Source organism: Narcine bancroftii, chromosome 1 (genome assembly GCF_036971445.1).
Source record: "Narcine bancroftii isolate sNarBan1 chromosome 1, sNarBan1.hap1, whole genome shotgun sequence".
NCBI lineage: Eukaryota > Metazoa > Chordata > Chondrichthyes > Torpediniformes > Narcinidae > Narcine > Narcine bancroftii.
In genome coordinates, this window is record NC_091469.1 from 446,539,601 (window position 1) to 446,558,106 (window position 18,506).

The 18,506-nt window shown below is 42.5% G+C and overlaps 1 protein-coding gene across 13 annotated transcripts in view; it reads right to left on the reverse strand.

Moving 5' to 3' along the window:
- Window positions 1–18,506, reverse strand: part of jcada (junctional cadherin 5 associated a) — a 206,910-nt gene that overhangs the window by 46,104 nt on the left and 142,300 nt on the right. For all 13 annotated transcript variants that reach the window (XM_069914492.1, XM_069914491.1, XM_069914489.1 and 10 more), the window contains one exon: window positions 306–4,354. In XM_069914492.1, the coding sequence (XP_069770593.1) occupies window positions 306–4,354 (4,049 nt within the window). The remainder of the gene's footprint in view (window positions 1–305; window positions 4,355–18,506) is intronic.

Below are 18,506 nucleotides of genomic sequence, written 5' to 3' on the forward strand. Positions count from 1 at the left end.
AAATCACTGTTGCCATTTTCAAACCCAAAGGGAACTTGTGGGGATCCATTTGGTTTATCTTCTTGCCCTACTCTGCTGGAAGTAAAAACATTCCCATAGTTGTTTAAATCCTTGTCCTTCTGTTGAGACTTTGTCTAAGATTTCTGACTATTTCTCTCCATAGATGCTACCTCACCCCTCAATTCTGCTGGTGTTTAATTGTTTGCATCCCTATGTTTACATATTAAAATAGATATCATGCAAACCAATTGGGAGAAATAATTTCAGTCAAGAAACTGCACTGTAAGAACTTCATAGCAACTTACCTCCTGCCTCTTTGTTCTCAGTAGCGACTGCAATTGAAGGCACAAAAGTTTCTAAATCTTGTCCCAGCGAAATAACCTGTTTCTTTGTTGGGCGCATGTCGTTCTTTTGGACTGACATAAAAGGTCTTTCCTTATCTCCTTGCTCGGTGCTACATTGATCTTCATCAAGCTCATCAGCAGAATCTGCACTTTTAATGCTGAGACGCCTGATACGGGAAACTGAGTCTACCTCTTTCATCCGGGCCAAGCGTTCCAGGGCTGTACGACTTGGAGATGTTGTCAGCTTACCTTGCAAAGTTTCAATGGTTCCTGAAGTGCTTCGACCTTTCCTCTCTGGACCCATGAGAGAGGTGCTTTTGATTTCTGTGCCAAAGCAGCAGTTTTTGTCAGCCCAATTATAAAACTCCTTGAAGGGTTCATGAAAGATGTCATGGACGGCCCTTTCCCCCAAATGCATTTCCTTGTTAATGACAGAATCCCGCTTTGGTAATTTATTCTGTGGTGTAGTATTTCCATTTTCTAACCATGTTATGTAGACTGAGCTGTCTTTCCATTCCAGTGGTTTGTCAAGTTCCAAACCTTTTCCAATTCCATCCTGCAATACTTCTCCTGAAGTGCATTTGCTGCCTGGCGCGATATGTTTGCACGTATGATCCAGTTCCTCTTCTGAGGAAGACTTTGCCTCATTCTCTCCTACACCCTGAAGCTGAAATTTCTTCGTTGGAGATATCAAGGCTTCCACTGCCACGTCGATGCCTAAAATCCTGGCAGCTCTTTCTTCAAATGATTCAGTTTTGGATATTCCTTCCACTGCTTTGTGTTCAAAGAGGTCATTCAGATTGTCATCAATTGGTTTTGTGCTTTTACAAGAAATTAAAGGGCTCAGGTCAGTTTCTGAAAAAGTCTGATGATCGTCAAATTGAGAGAACATTTTGGTGATAATGCCATTGCGCCCAGTTTTTGGAGCTGGTACAACTTTTTTACCTGCGGCCTTATCTTTGATGATGGTGCTTTTGTCAAGGATATCTTGTGCCTTTCTTTCACTTAGCTGATACATAGGTTTACTAACTCCATTGATGCTTTTGCATTGGCTTTTGTTATAGGTGTCCTCTGCATTCTTCTCATTGTTTAATTTAGTGAACTGTGCGTTTTTTGTTGAGGACACATTTAAAATCATTGTGCTTTTAGTTCTCGAGGTTCTTCGGCTGATAGGTTCATGGAGTGGATTGCTCAACTGGCTGCTGTGCTGGTTCCTGACTGGGGATGTCCTTAACGGTTTCTGTGGCTCCAGAAGAATATTGGTGTAATCTGAACAGTGTTTGCTGATCCCACTGTCCAAGATTTCTTTGGGTGCAGTCAATGGCTTTTCAGGCAGCCAGAGCTCAGAGTTCTGACAGGAAGGCATTTGAGTGTTTAAAAAACCTTTATCTGAGCTTATCAATTGGGATGCAGAAATCTCTCTGTCTTCGCTTTGCTCTTGTGATATCTGCATGTTATGATCCTCATGTTCCTGAATCTCTTTGTTGAAATTTTCCAGCTCACTAATTGCATCCCAAGGACGCCGGTTCACAGGTTTAAGGAGAAACTGACCAAAACCAATGGATCCTTGGTCATTGTTGGATGAAGTCTGTGGGCATGCTCTGCTCTCTTCCACCTGTTCCTCTGCATCTCTTCCTGGGCTTTTTGAAGTTCTCTCCAGGTGATTTTTGTGTGATTTACTAACCTGATATTGTGCAGGGGCTGTTCTTGAGAAAGCACTGTTACTGGATGGATGCAGGCTTGTCCGACCATTTATTGAATGGTTACTCTGCTTCCATTTCTGGTCACTGATGACAGTATCTTCTTCACTAATTTTGTCCCCTTCCATTAACACAGAATTTTCAGGTTCTGAGAGGCTCTGCCTTTGACTCTGGTAGTCCTTAGCAATTTTTTTTAAGGCACTAGTGAATGAATGAGTAGCACGAGGGCCTTTATTGAAACCTGTTTGTGTTTCCTGATCTTTGTACTGATCTCCTGGCCAAGAACCAGAGGCTCTTAACTCTCTGTGCTGGTTAAAGTTATAGCCATCTGCACATTTATTGCTCAGTTCATTCCAGTGCTCCAGTCTCTTCACTCCATTTTCTGGCATCATGTTTCCTGTCAATGTTTGCAACTCCAAATCAGAAGAAGACATGCTTAAAAAACTTTGCTCAGTTAAATTTCCAGTGCTGTCCAAGTTGAACTTTTCAACATGCCCATTTCTCACGTCGCTACTGAGTGCAGCATCGTCTGAACTTTCTTTGGATGTTTTGAGTGGAACTGAAATGAGACAAAATATTGTTTCTGTCATTCTCCTTTTTGGCTGTTTCTTTCCTGGTGCAGCCAAACACTGGGAATCTGGCTCCCATTTTTTCACTTGGGTCACTGTCTCAGTCGTGCCTGTGTTTGCATGCGGTTTTACTTCTGCATTGGCACTTGGTTGTGGAAAGTCTGCAGGATGGATTGTGCTTGGAAGAATCCTTGAGTCATGCCTTAGTGAGGAATCACACTGGTCGCCTACATATGGTGTATAACAAGGGCCAGACTTCACAATATTCTCATCCTCTAACTTGGATGCTACCTGCCATTTGTTACTTGTTGTAGGACCAGCTATCAGTCTCAAGCCTGCCTGAGTAGAATAATGTGACCCACTCGGAACAGAGAAGGCACTACGACGGTGTGATGGTCCAAATATTTTATTTCCTTCTGCAATTTGTTCTGTTGCATTCCAGTGCTCTTGTTTATAATCTGCTTCTTCACATTGCTTTTCAGATTGCATTATTGTAATATGCCTAATTCGAGGATCATTAAATGGTATGTACTTGACAAAAGCCTTTTGGTCATTCACATATCCATTATGTAATGTACTATGGCTTTTCTGAGTGTGAGGGGCATTACTACCTAATCCATCACGGATATTTTTGGCTTGTAGCTGAAGTTGTTTTGCGTGGTTCTCGTCAAAAGCTGGGCTTTGATGAGCTTTATTAATCCCCTCATTTTCTGAGCACCAATGAGCCTGATCCAAGTGAGTCTTTGTTGCTTGAGGGAGTTGACCTGCGCTGGTGTTACAACCAGGCACTTTATCAAAACTCTTCTGACCAGCTTTCTGTTGAGGCGGTGCTTTGTAGGATGGGGGAGGCACATAGACAGGAGGCTCCAAGTTGCAGTTAGTAAGAAGTTGGGGACAACTGTTATGCTCTGCCCCTACATCATTGTCCTTGGCAAAATATATGTCTTGACCTTCATTTTCTTCATGCACATGGAGACTGGGTATCATTTCTGAACTTCTAATTTGCTGATACAGTTCATAGGAAGGAGGTTTTAGTGGTCTATTGAACTTAGTTTTGGACAGCTGAGTAAACTGAGTACTCTGCTGGACATTTTCTCTCCATTTTGAACTTGCTTTAGGATTACAATAAGCACTGCTGGTTTGCAATACAAGATGATCTTTCAAACACTGATATTCCAGTCTGTTTCTATTAAACCCAGACGTTGTTATATAGTGTAGTCCTGTCTGAAATTCCTTGCCATTAGTGTCTGGTATGACCCGAGGCAATGACTGAGACTTTCCCTTTTTTACATATTCTATTCCTTCTTTTTGAAATACTTCATCACTAACCATCTTTGGCAACATGTTTTGTCTCAACCGGTTTCCTTCACTGTCAGACAACTGTCTTCCTAAAGAAGATTTCCATTCCTCTGTTCCCAAGCTTTGACACTTGCGATCCATTGGAGTTCTCCATTTGCCTTCATACACTTCCCTCTCCAACATACTCTGACCTTCTGCTATCCAACCTTTTTGCTGATCTGGTCTACTTGCTTCTGTCTTGTGCAGTTTATTCTTCAGCAGATGATCTTTTAATTCAAGTTTTGGAATGTTTTGAGTTTTCATTGTGTTAGTTCCTTCTGAATCTCCCCGGTTTGTATAATCTAGTAAAACACTGAAGTCTTGACCCCTTCGTCTCCAGTAGTTGACATCTTTGCCCGAGCTGACCCTCGAGGAACAAGGTAATGGACGGCCACTGTTTAACCTGTAACATAAATGATTCATACATGAGAAAATTGGAATTCCCATTGAGAAACCCATGTTAACCCTCCACTAATGCTATGCATAATGATCCTAGGAGAAACAAATTTTAAGAAATACACACCAAATTAATAAAGACTGCAGGAAGAGCAGCTGAATGAATGGTGGCACAATAGCAACCTTACACTTAACATTAGCAAAATCAAGGAGATGATTGTGGACTTCAGAAGTAATCAGGAGAACACAAACCAGTCCTCATCACGAGATCAGCAGAGGAGAGGATCAAGAACTTTACATTCCTGGGTGTCAACATCTTTGAGGATCTGCTCTGGAGCCTCCATGTTGTTGCATTCATGAAGAAGACTCGCCAGCAGCTATGCTTTGTGAGGTGCTTGAGAAGATTCAATATGTCACCAAAAACTTCCAAAAACCTCTGCAGGTGAACCGTGCAGAGCATTCTGGCTGGATTCAGCACTGTCTGGTATGAAAGCGTCAATGCTCATGACAAGAAAAATCTCCACAGGCTTGTTAACACGGCCTGCAACACCACAGGCACCAATCTTCACTCCATTGAGGACATCTATATGAGGTGGTATCTTAAGAAAGCAGCCTCTATGCTCAAGGACCCCCACCAGCCAGGCCATGCCTTCTTCCCTCGGGAAAAAGGTACAGGAGCCTAAAGATGAGCATCCAACACCAATAGCTTCATCCCCACTGCCATCAGATTCCTGAATAATTAATGAATCAAAGACACGGCCTTACTTTGTTTCTTGCACTGTTTTTATTTATTTAGTCAGGTGGTTTATATCAATGTTTGCCACAAAAAATTAATTTCATGGTATGTTCATGAGAATAAATACTGATTCTGAATCTGAGGGATCAATGTTTAATTATACAAGAGCTGAATATTACACATAGTGCATTTCTCTTTTCTTAAACAACTTTCTTGGTTTGTGTTGTCAATGCTATGCTTTAATAAGAGAAAGTATTCCATGATGTTTCCCAACCCTGAGAAAGGTTAACTTGAATTGAAAATAAATGTAAGAGCTACATTAATGGAAAAAAAAACACTTAATCTAAATCTGAGTGGTTACATTGGCTGGATGGATTGGGTGGGCACACTTTAAAATCATTCGAATCACATATCAGACATTACAGGTTCTAAGAATGTATCACCGACAAAATGAAGCAAAGAGAATCTGATGCCACATTTTGTTTAAAAAAAAGGTAACTTTTCTCCCTTCTTGCAGAGGACGTAAGGATATAAGAAAAAAAGCAGAAAAAAACATGAGATGCATAAGCAATAGGAGAAGGAGTAGACCACTGGCCTGTCAAGCCTGCTACGTCATTTGCACTAACCACTATGGCTGGATGATGGCTCTCCTTTACAGCGCCATTGATCAGGACTGGGATTCGAATCCTGCGCTGTCGGTAAGGAGTGTGTATGATCTCCCCATGTCTATGTGCATTTTCCCTGGGGACTCCAGTTTCCTCCCACTGTTCGAAACATACCAGGGGTGTAGGTTAATTGGGTGTAAAATAGGTGGCACTGTTACCATACTGTATATCTAAATTTAAAACATGTTAAAAAAAGATCATGGCTGATTTGGCCATGGATTTAGCTCTACCTACCTGCCTTTCCACATCCCTCATAATTCCCCTGCGATGCATAAAATCTATTTAATTGTATCTTAAGTATATTTAATGAAATAGTCTATACTACTTCCTTGGGTAGAGAATTCCCCCAAATCTTAAAGCTATGTCCCCAAATGTTAGTATTATCTACCAGTGGAAACAACTTTCTTGTCTCTATCTTCTCTATCACTTTCATAATTTGATATATTGTTATGTTCCATCAATCTTTTGAATTCCATTCAGTATAGTCCAAGATAAATCATTCTCTCCTCCTAGGCTAACCCCTTCATCTCGAATCAACCTAGTGAACCTCCGTACTCTCTCCAAAGCCAGTAGATCCTTTCTTAACTAAGGAGACCAGAACAGCTCCAGATGCAGCCTCACCAATATCCTGTATAGTTGCGGCAGAATCTTCTTGCTCTTAAATTCAATCCCTCTCGCAAGGAAGGCCAACATCCCATTTGCCTGATTGATAACCTGTTGCACCTGCAAACCAACCTTTCATTGTTCATGCACAAGCACTCCCAAGTCCCTCTGCACAATATCATACTACAATCTTTCACAATTTAATTACCGGTAATAATCTGATCTTCTATTTTTTTTCTTCCAGAGTTGATGCCCTCACATTTACAAACCTTATTCTCCATCTGCCAGAATTGTTGGCTGACTCTCCCCACCTTTACTATCCTTGCTGTTAACTAGAACATACTGTTTGTTCATTGAGCACTGTGAAAACTCACTATGAAAGTCTTCCACTGTTCTTCAATGGTGCCACAATGGTGTTCCCAATGTACGCTAGCCAACTTGCCTCTCATCCCAATGCAGTCACCCTTGTTTGGCATAACTTCTATGAACTACATTGAACCATTGAAGAAGGCCAAGGATAGGTTGGTAAGGGTGAGGGAAGGTTGGTTAAAATGACAAGCAACAGAAAGTTCAAGATGACTCTTGTAGACAGAACAGAGATGCTCAATAAAGTGGTCATCTGGATTCTGAGAGGGTTGGACAACATTGAGTGAAACACAAAAGTTTCCAGATACTGTGATTGTAGTAAAAAAAATGACTGAAATGCTGGAATAACTCAGTTGGTCTTTCAGAGTCCATTGGAAACAAAAGATAATATTACTGATGTTTCAGGCCTGAGCCCTTCTTCAAGGAATAAGCTTCTGACAACATAGAAGTCTAGAGGATGTTGTTAGAATACAGGAGGGAGATTGAGGTTGTGAGGTACCAGAACAATCATCTCAGTGTCATCAAGATCAAGGAGCTTATTGATGATGTTAGGAAGGGGAGGTTGAGGGACCACGCATCTGTCTCCCTTGATGGGAGAGAGGTGGAGAGGGTTAGTACCTTCAAGTTCCACACTTCAGAAGACCTCTCCTGGAGCCAGGGCATCAAGTCATTGGTGGATGCACACTGATGCATCTACTTTCTCAGGAGATTTGGCATAACATTGAATATCAAACTTCTGCAAGTACACAGATTGGTTGCATCAGTCTGCATTGTGAATTCAAATGCCCAGGGATGACTTGGCCAAGTCCATCATAGGGTCAGACCACTTATCCATTGCTGATATCTATGTGAGGCACTGCCTCAAGAAGGCAACCAACATTATAAAGGATCCTCATCACCCTGGTCACACCCTCTTCTTGCCGCTATCTTTGGGAGGAAGGTAGAGAACCCTGAAGTTTAGCATCTATAGGTTCATGAACAGTTTCTTTCCAATAACTAACAGGATTTGAACCTAGACAAATTATAAAATACTCCAATATAGCAAAAAAGCCTATCTGGACTTTTGTACACAACTTTCTCCTGCACTATGAAAATTTAGTATCTATTTATGTTTTGACTTTACAATCTCTTTTAATATAATTTAATGTACACTAGAGCAATTTTTCACCAAGTACCTGATCGGCAGCAACAAGTAAGAATTTCAGTCCGTATATTGTACAATCCATGACAATAAACAAAATTTGTCTCAATATGCATTGCTTTTCGATAGAGAATGAGTTGCCTGTTTACAACTAAAATTGAGGAAGAATTTCTTCTCTCAAAGCCATGTGACTTTTTGGAATTCTTAACCTCAGGGTGAGATCAAAGTGAATCATGTTGATATACAAGATTGAGCTGGATATATTTTGGGAAACAAAAGAAGTAATGGTTACAGGAATCAGGCAAGAAAATGGAGTTATATTAACCATGACCTTGCTAAATGGCAGAGCAAGTTATGTATCATGATCTGCTGTGGCTCTTATTTCTTATATTGTTTTGTTTACCAGAAGTTCATCTTAAAAAAAAACACAAAGATTGATCTCACAATGAAAGCACTGGGGTAGATATCACTGACAAAATGGATGGAAAGACTCTCAAGTTCTCTGCATGCTGAATCTCCTATATGAGAATGAACAATAAAAAAATTGATAGGCAAATCATAACCATAAACAAAATGTGAGGTACGACATCAATTCTTAACCATGTAGTAGTCTATCACACCAAAATAATAATGTGATAAAATAATAACAATATAACATAAAATAACTTCAGTTTGCAATTCTCTGAAGCAGTTGTTTCAGGAGAAAATCGTATAAAACCTGAACAACTGAGAAGTAAGTCAGAAAATAAATCGCATGAATTTTTAAAGGCACATATAAAGCAGATTCTGGAACAATTAGAAAGAAGCACTGTTTTCATTAATTATTTAAGCCTTTAAATTTTGAGCAAGAGCAAATGGCAACATTCTTTTCTCAGCCCCACTCTTTACTTGCTGCAACATGATACGTGGAAATTTCATGCTATGTGAAAACAATTCAAAATCTTTGCTCAGTATTGAACAGTCGCGTTCTTTTGTTCATATTCACATGTACAAAGTGCATGTTCATTCTATCATTACTACTTTATACAATATAGCAATATTTAAATACCCAAATAAAATCATCTGCAGCACCATGAAGCAGGCCCTGCATTTAACTTTCTACTGGCTTGGAGAGAGCTGAACTCATCCTTCTCCGCAATCTCTCTGGTTCATACATAGCCTGTTGCTGGAAGAAGGTAGCCAGGTCCGATCATGAAACCTACTCCTTGTAAATCCCTTCAGAATAATTTCAGACCTCAAGCAAGTCGAGATCTTGGTCTGTAACTGGAGCAAGACCAAGTCTGAAAAAGCAAAATAACAAGGAGCCCAGCCTGCCTGGTTCAAAGAAAATTCAATCCTATTAAAACAAATGGCTGATAGTCAGCCTGCAGATCCTGCTCCAAGTCATGCACTGTCGTTCTGTGGAGGGGTCTAACTCACTTGCACCTGGGAAGCTCCTTCTGACAAAGCAACACCCTCTACTCCCTGCAGTACTGCAGTACTCTTTGGGTGGGTTCTAATCACTGCGGGCAGACTGCTAAATGCATAAGCTATGTTATTTAACTTTCTGCATAACCTTGGCTCAGAAATCAGACAGACTTTTGAAAAAAATCCTGGAGCAAGTCTTATTCATGAGTAAAATTAATGTCTTCAATAACAGCATTGCACTAGATGAACTTACACATTGAATGCCTTTCCAGTTTGCTGGGTTTCTTTTGCACAGTATCCAAATGCTCTGCTCCTTTTACCTTCTTCGTCTCTTATTGAATCCTAGAATCTTTATTTTTCACTAACCCACTCAGCATGTGCTGCTATTCACTTTGTCATTGCTCTCCCTGTACTTTCAAAGAGGATCTAAGGACCTGCAAAAATCCTCACGGATAGAATTAAAACACAGCGTAACACACTATGGGTGGTCCTGAACAGACAAAAATGGAAAGTAAACCGGTTTGGTAGAAATAGAAGTTCAAGTGTGAAAGGGAAACAATGAGTAAATGGAATACTGAGCATCAGGTTGTGGCCATTCCTAGAAATTGAATACACTGCTCAATCTTTTTGTGAGGAAATCATTGCTCTTCATTTCTTGTAATGTGATAGACGAGGCATTAGCACCTAGCCAGTAACAGAATACTTGCTGAAAGACCCAAGGTTTGGCAGACTAAATGTGTTGGCCAAAGATTTTGTACTTGAACACTTTCCAAAGCAGGATTGTGCAGGGATGCTTTACACAGACGCAGGAGACCAAGAGCCAGTAAGGATGAAAGCTCTTCCTCTGGGACAATGAGTTAATGGGTTCCAGAAAGGAACGAGAAAGGAAGGAACAAAAAGATTTGTGCTTTCTTAGGAAAAGATTCTGGAACTAACGAATCCATTGTTACCTACTACTGGCAGAAGCAAAAGGAACATCGCTGAGAGGTGCAAGCTATAAGGAATTTACAAATGTGTTGGAGAAACTCAGCAGGTTCATAGCTGATAAAGGGCCCTTTATTTCCTGTGGATGCTGCATGACCTGCTGTTTCTCCAGCACAATTGTGTACAGGTCGAATACCCCTCATCCGAAATGCATGGGACCAGAAGTGTTTCTGATTTTGGATTTTTTTCAGATTTTGAAATCATATGTTTTAGGGTAACTAAGCAGAACAGTACCATCAGGAGAATACCTATATCAGCTGTTAAATAACAGCAACAAACAATGGCAGACTTTCAGTCTCTACCTATGATTCTTTCATCTCAATAATGCTACTGGTCATGTTACACTCAAACATGGCATTTCAGATGAATTTCAGATGTCACAGGACAAAAATGTTTTCTACTTACCAAAAAAAATTGCTTACAAAAGAAGATAAATGCAGCACCAAATACAAGGAATTCTGCTGGATGGCTTTTTAAAAATGTTTCATCCAGAGTTATCTGTCTCATTAACAATGGTTTTTGCCTGGTGGTGTCAAACTGGCTCCAACAGAGCATCAGAGCCCCATATGGGCAAGTTAGGTCAAATGTGGAATTTTCCACTTGTGGCATCATGCTGGCACTCAAAACGTTTCAGATTTTGGAGCATTTTGGATTTCTAGATAAGGGGTACTCAACTTGTGTTGCATTGGACCACAGCAGCTCAGACTTTCTTGTTTATTCAGCTGCAAGGAATATCTTCTGAAAACTATCTTTGATTTCACAAAGACCACTTTGCATTTCTGCAATCCACTATACCCCATCCACTGGACCCCTTCTACTGTACCCTTTCCACCTCACTCTACAATGCCCCACCCCATCAAGCCCATGTTTTTGCATCCTATCTCAATTCATGCCACTTTGCTACATCTTTCCCCACTCACCTCACTCCAACTTCACCCCTGACTTGTACCTCTCCCCACCCCATCTCACCACTCTGCCCCATTAATCACAACCCCACCTGACCCTGCAATATGCCATCCTTTGCCAGCTCAATCCACCACACTACTTTAACCTGGCCCCTACACCTCACCCCATCCCAAATTGCTACAGCAGCAATGACCTACCAGTGGCCAACCAATTTAATTCCATGCCCATGGCAACATTGATATGACTGTCAATAGCCTCATGTACTGCCAAGTTGAAGCTACCCGCAAATTAGAGGAACAACACATTATGGTAAAAACACAGAAGTGCTGGAGAAACGCAGCAGGTCCCGCAACGTCCACAGATTGCAAAGATCTATAACCAACGTTTAGGGCCTGATCCCTTTGTCAAGGTATGAGCAAAATGCAGGCAAATACCACAAGACTATATATTGTTCTTCTGCAGTCTCCAAACAGACGGCATCAAAATTGACTTCTCTAATTTCAACTAACCCCTTCCCTGGTTCTCTTTCTTTCAATCATCCCTCTACCACTCTTCCTCAAGTTCCCCACCCATTTCCTTCCTTCTCCTATCAGAGAATTCTTTTTAAGCCTCTGTCCTCTTCCCCATCACTCTCACTCCTCCCCTCCCACCTGTATCCACCTATTAATTCTTATCTGTTGGCATCCTCCCCCCACCTCCCTTCCCCTTCCACCATTTTATTCAGGTGTCTGCCTGATTTTCAGCCTTCCTGCATAAGGGCTCAGGCCTGAAACACCAATTGCCTTTTACTTTCAATGGAAGCTGCATGATCTACTGAGTTTCTCCAGTGCTTTTGTGTTCCGCACTGCACCAGGCATCACCCTCTACCACATCCAACCCCCATCACTTCATTGTATTTCATAGGAGCATTTCTCAGGGACCAATGCGGGGCTTACAATACCTATATTAGAACAAAAGAACATAATAAGTGGAAGCGGGAGTAGGGTGGCATGGTTGATGTAGCGGCTAGCGCAAAGCCTTTACAGCTCCAGATATTGGGATCCGGCTTTAAATCCTGCGCTGTGTGTGAGGAGTTTGTATGTTCTCCCCGTGTCTGCATGGGTTTTCCCTGGGGGCTCCAGTTTCCTCCCACCGTTTGAAACATAACAGGATGTAACATACTGGGTGTAAATTGGGCAGTACAGATTCGAGGGCCGAAATGACCTGTTGCCATAGCATATGTCTAAATTTAAAAGTTTAGACCATCAAGCATGTCCCATCATTTAATAGGATCATGGCTAATCTGACCACGGACTCAGCTTTTTCCCCATAACCCTTAATTCACATACTATGTAAAAATCTACCTTTATGCATCTTAAATATATTTAATGAGGCAGCCTCTCCTGCTACCTTAGGCAGAGAATTCCACAGATGCACCACACTGTAGAATCCAGTGATGTGAAAAAGGCTGGTCTCCAGTGAACCAAAATGCCATTTTAACAGTGTTTTGAACACAAAATCTTCATGAGACACCTCTGCTGTCTTAAATATCTTTTCTTGCTTATTACATTTTATGTGTCCTCCAATGCTTCTATTTATTCAGCGGTAATAAATATTAAAGTCAAACTCGGTGAAATTCTGAAGCCAACAAGTATGATGGAGTTCAATTGAAAGCAGAGTTTTAAACCTTAATCAAAGAGAGAAAACCCTACAGCATTAGCAATGCATTTGCAGAACTCCTGCAGGCAAGTTGAATCATTTAATCAGTATTCATAACTCAGTATTGAGAAGAATACAAAAAAAAGCAGTCTGATGGCTGCCAACCAGCTCACACACAGCTCTCTCGGATTCCAAATCGCAAAAGTGCTGGAGAACTTCAGCGGACACGCAGCATCCATAGGAAGTCAAGGGCAATCAACATTTCGGGCCTGAGTCCTTCATCAGATAGATATAAGCAAAAGCAGGCCACGTGCCTGAATGAAAAGTTGGAGGGGGAGGAGTGGAGAGAGGAAGTGGCAGGGGGAGGAAGAAAGGCTAATAGGTAAGAGGTCATACCAGTGGGAGGGTAGGAGAAAAAAGCTGAGAAATGATAGGGGGAGAGGATCAAGGGAAGTCCTTGGGTGAGAGTAGGACAGGAAAGGCATAGGGAGCCCAAACAGTCCATCCAAATGAAGCATCACTTCACTTGTGAATCTGCAAGGATTATCTACTGCGAAGAGAGGGAAACACAAAAGTTAGCAGACACTATGAATGCAGCTAAAGCACAAATGCTTGAGCAACACAACAGGTCTCCTTGTGTCCATAGGAGATAAAGATTTATTACGGATGTTTCAGGCCTGAGCCCTTCCTCAAGGTATGAGTAAAAAAGACAGGTGTCTGTATTAAAAGGCTGGGGGAAAGGGAAGAATAGGAGAGGGCAGGGTACAGACCAACAATTGTTAATTTGATATAATAAGAGGACAGGACAGAGGAAAGGTGATAATTGATTGGAGGAGGGGAGTTTTATTCAATCCGTGGAAGTAGACAGAGAGAAAAGGAGAGAGAACTACAGGAAAGGAGACATAGGGAAAATGGAGAGGTGGGGGGGGGTGTCTGGTCTAACAGAAACCAGAGAAGTCGATATTAATGCCACCCGGTTGGGAAGTGCCTAGCTGTAATATGAGGTGTCGCTCCTCTAACTTGCAGGTGGTCTCAGCCTGGCAGTGCATAAAACCATGAATGGACATGTCAGCAAGGGAATGGGGTGGGGAATTGAAATGAGTGGCCACTGGGAGATCCATGCTATTGCCGTGGACATAGATAAGGTGGTCAATGAAGTGATCTCCCAGTCTGCAATCAGTCTTTCCAATGTAAAGGAGACCACAACGGGTACCCTGGAAACAGTAGATAACCCCTGCAAATTCACATGTGAAACATTGTTGACTTAGGAGGACTGGTTGGGGCCATAAAAGGTGGCGAGGGAGGAAGTGTGAGCACTAGTGAAGTATTTCCTGCAGTCACAGTGGTAGGTACCAAGGGGTGATTGATGCGGCAGAAGTGGATGAGGGAGTCATGGTGGGGACAGTTCCTGTGGAAGATGGAGAGGGGAAGAGCAGGGATGATGTGTCTGGTGGTGGGATCACATAGTAGGTGGTGGATATAGCAGAGGACAATATGTTGGATGTGGAGGTTGCTGGAGTGGTAGGTGAGGACAAGGGGAATCCTGCTTTTGTTGCGTGTAGAGGTGGAGGGGGCCATGACAGATGTGTAGGCAATTGAGGATAGGCAGGTGAAGGCCGAGTTGATGCTGGTAGAGAGGAAGCCATGTTGTTTGAAGAAGGAAGACATCTCTGATGATCTGGCATGGAGGACCTCAAACCTGGGTCACCAAATGCATCCAACTCTCCCGATGTGGCCTCCTCTACATTGGTGGGACTGGATGCAGACTGGGAGATTACTCCATTGAGCTCCTTTGCTTTGACCTCTGCAACAGCAAGGATCTCCCAGTGGCCAACCATTTCAATTCCACACACCAACATCTCTGTCATGTACAGCAAAATCAAGGCTACCCACAAATTGGAGAAACTGCACCTATATTCCAATCAGATGCCATTAGCATCGACTTCTTCAGAGGCTCTTTCTTTCCCCACCCCCTTCCCTTCCCTCTCCAATCAACCCCTATCATTTCTCAGCTTTCTTTTCTCTTTTGCATGGGTTGGTAGATTAATTGGCTCTAGTGGGTAGGTGAGCAGTACATTCTGATGAGAATGTGGGTAGAATAATAAATGCAGGATTAGTGGAGACACGGTGGACTGAAAGGTTTGTTTTTGGGCGGCATCTCTCTGTGACTCTGTGTCACCATTATCAGCTCCTCTGATTCATCTTCCCTGACACCGGCAGGGTGTCTATTTTTAGGAGCACTAGGACTCAGAGGAGGAATAATTAGATCTTTTATCCAGTGGAATAACATGCTAGAGCAGGCACAGTGTGCCATCATTTTCCATCCGAGACAGAGACCAACACTGGGGAGCCGTCAGCCTGTGGTTCAGATCACATGGTCTGGGCCTCGCAGGGAAGTGGCCTGTTCTGCAGGTCAGGGCCCTGAAGCTGAAGTGGGTTCAGGTTATTGGATATGCAGGTGGGGACCGTGAGATAGGAAAAACAAGCAACATTCAGCTCTACAAAAAAAGTGTGAAGCGAAAGAAAAGGGAGGTGAGGAAAAGTTTATCTCCGCAAATTGATCAGACCTGAAAGGGTGCTGAAATAATAATTTTCAAAAAGATGATTTGATAAATGCTTGAAGGAAAGTAAAAGAGAAAGATAAGAGAATAGGAATAATCAGATAACTCAGGCGCCATGGGTCAAGAGGCCTCCTTGCTTGGTGTGAATGAAGTTGGTAAAAAGAGGGAAACAGGATGAGAAAATTACTCTTTTTGATTTTGCAGAGGCTGAAATGTTGATGGCTGTCAGCTGTAGAAAGATTGCCTGAGGGTGAGTAGCAATCACTTCAGCTGGGCTGCTTTCTGCCTTCTCCTCACTTCTCCAGGAACAGATTCAGTTTCACCAGCTATTAATATCTATAGCACTGCTTCCATCTCATCCAGCTGTTCCTTTCACTTAGAAGATTTTAGCACTTCCCACTCAACTGACCCCCACCTGTAAAGGGCCAGGACCCGTGTACACCAAGCCAAACAACCCTGAAATGCAACACCCGTCACTCACAGGAACAGCACTGTATTTTGTGTACTTGGTGCTGCATCTGCTGGTAGTTTTCCCATTGAAACAGATGAATTTTTAACCTCTTTCCAGTTGCAAGTACACACGTATTGCTTTTCAGGAAAATAAAACTGACAATGGAGGGTTTAATGCATTGCAAAATGACCAGGTCAGTCAAAACTCACAGGGATGACCAATATCTTAACTCTTTTTACCAACCTTGCTTCCATATCTGTTACCTAATGGAAATCTATTAATCCTAATTTAGACATGTTTGCTTTGCCTAAGCACTGATCTTTTAGATTTATGATAACATTTGTGTGAAATGTTTTTCAAAATTACCCAGAAAGGCCAAACCTTAATTATGAATTTATACAATCTTGTTCAGCAATCAGAGGAATTAGTTTCTCCCCAGCTTCTCCTGGCAGGTATTTCCAACATATAGAACACTCTGAACTCCACCTTCCTGTGTACAAAGCAGGATTCAGAAGTGTATAACCCATTTACTTTGCCATCTGGGCTATGAAAGAACATCTTATATAATTGGATAGTTGGAGATTGGACGTTCCTCATTTCTGGATTGGCAGAGATCAAATAAAACACCAATGCTTTTCATGAACCATCCCTGGGGATCCAACAACCAACCCTAAACCCTTACCCAGTAACACTGTAGGTACCTTTACCAGAAGAATTGCGATAAATCAAGGGGGTTCATGATCACCTTCTCAAGAGCAATTAGGGATGGACACCCAGAACGCAAAGGTGAATTCAAAAAAATAACCTGTCATCGATAATATTTTTACATTTAGACATACAGCATGGTAACAGGCCCTTTCGGCCCACAAGCCCGTGCCACCCAATTAACCTATAACCCCGGGTACGTTTTGAAGGGTGAAAGGAAACTGGAGCACCCGGAGGAAATCCACGCAGACACGAGGAGAGCGTACAAACTCCTTCAGACAGCGCCATATTCACACCTCAGTTGCTGGCGCTGTAAGAGGGTTGTGCTAACCGCAATGCTAAGTGTGCCAGATACTTCTATGGTAACTCAAGAGAGTTCAACTCCGTGAACTACTCTTTGCAGACGATGCCGCTTTAGTTGCCCATTCAGAGCCACCTCTTCAGCGCTTGACGTCCTGCTTTGCGGAAACTGCCAAAATGTTTGGCCTGGAAGTCAGCCTGAAGAAAACTGAGGTCCTCCATCAGCCAGCTCCCCACCATGACTACCAGCCCCCCCACATCTCCATCGGGCACACAAAACTCAAAATGGTCAACCAGTTTACCTATCTCGGCTGCACCATTTCATCAGATGCAAGGATCGACAATGAGATAGACAACAGACTCGCCAAGGCAAATAGCGCCTTTGGAAGACTACACAAAAGAGTCTGGAAAAACAACCAACTGAAAAACCTCACAAAGATAAGCGTATACAGAGCCGTTGTCATACCCACACTCCTGTTCGGCTCCGAATCATGGGTCCTCTACCGGCACCACCTACGGCTCCTAGAACGCTTCCACCAGCGTTGTCTCCGCTCCATCCTCAACATCCATTGGAGCGCTTTCATCCCTAATGTTGAAGTACTCGAGATGGCAGAGGTCGACAGCATCGAGTCCACGCTGCTGAAGATCCAGCTGCGCTGGATGGGTCACGTCTCCAGAATGGAGGACCATCGCCTTCCCAAGATCGTGTTATATGGCGAGCTCTCCACTGGCCACCGTGACAGAGGTGCACCAAAGAAAAGGTACAAGGACTGCCTAAAGAAATCTCTTGGTGCCTGCCACATTGACCACCGCCAGTGGGCTGATAATGCCTCAAACCGTGCATCTTGGCGCCTCACAGTTTGGCGGGCAGCAACCTCCTTTGAAGAAGACCACAGAGCCCACCTCACTGACAAAAGGCAAAGGAGGAAAAACCCAACACCCAACCCCAACCAACCAATTTTCCCCTGCAACCGCTGCAACCGTGTCTGCCTGTCCCGCATCGGACTTGTCAGCCACAAACGAGACTGCAGCTGACGTGGACTTTTTACCCCCTCCATAAATCTTCGTCCGCGAAGCCAAGCCAAAGAACTCAAGTACTATTGCAATCAAATTAATTACTTCCAGTGCTATAATAGATCTCTTGTTCTAATTCCATTTCCCTTCCACGTTTTCCCAGTTTCTTTTTATACATCTTCCTTTCAAACACATAACCAAATTCAATTAACTACCTAATTACTGTGTGTTGCTGGATAAGATATTTTGCAGTGATTGGTTTGACAGCTGCAGTGTGTGTATTTAAGTATTAATATTAATTAGTAGATGGCAATCACACAATGTGCAATGTGTGCATCTAGCTCAGAGAACACTTGGAACTTTCAGAACAGTAAATGTAATTGAAACCTCTCACTACTTGACAGTGATCTGTATAGAATAACTACCTGTAAAATATATATCATCTTGAAGCATTAAAATGTGCAAAAATTTCTCATTTCTGTCACACACTCATCATAAAGTCATACAGCATGGAAACAGACCTAACTTGCCCACACCGATCAGAGTGTCCCACCCACACCAGTCCCACCTGCCTGGATTAGACCCAAATCCCTCGTAACCAATCCTATCCGTATATCTGTCCATTTTGTTTTTCTGAAACATTGCCACAGTACCTGCTTAACCATCTCCTCCAGTAGCCCAT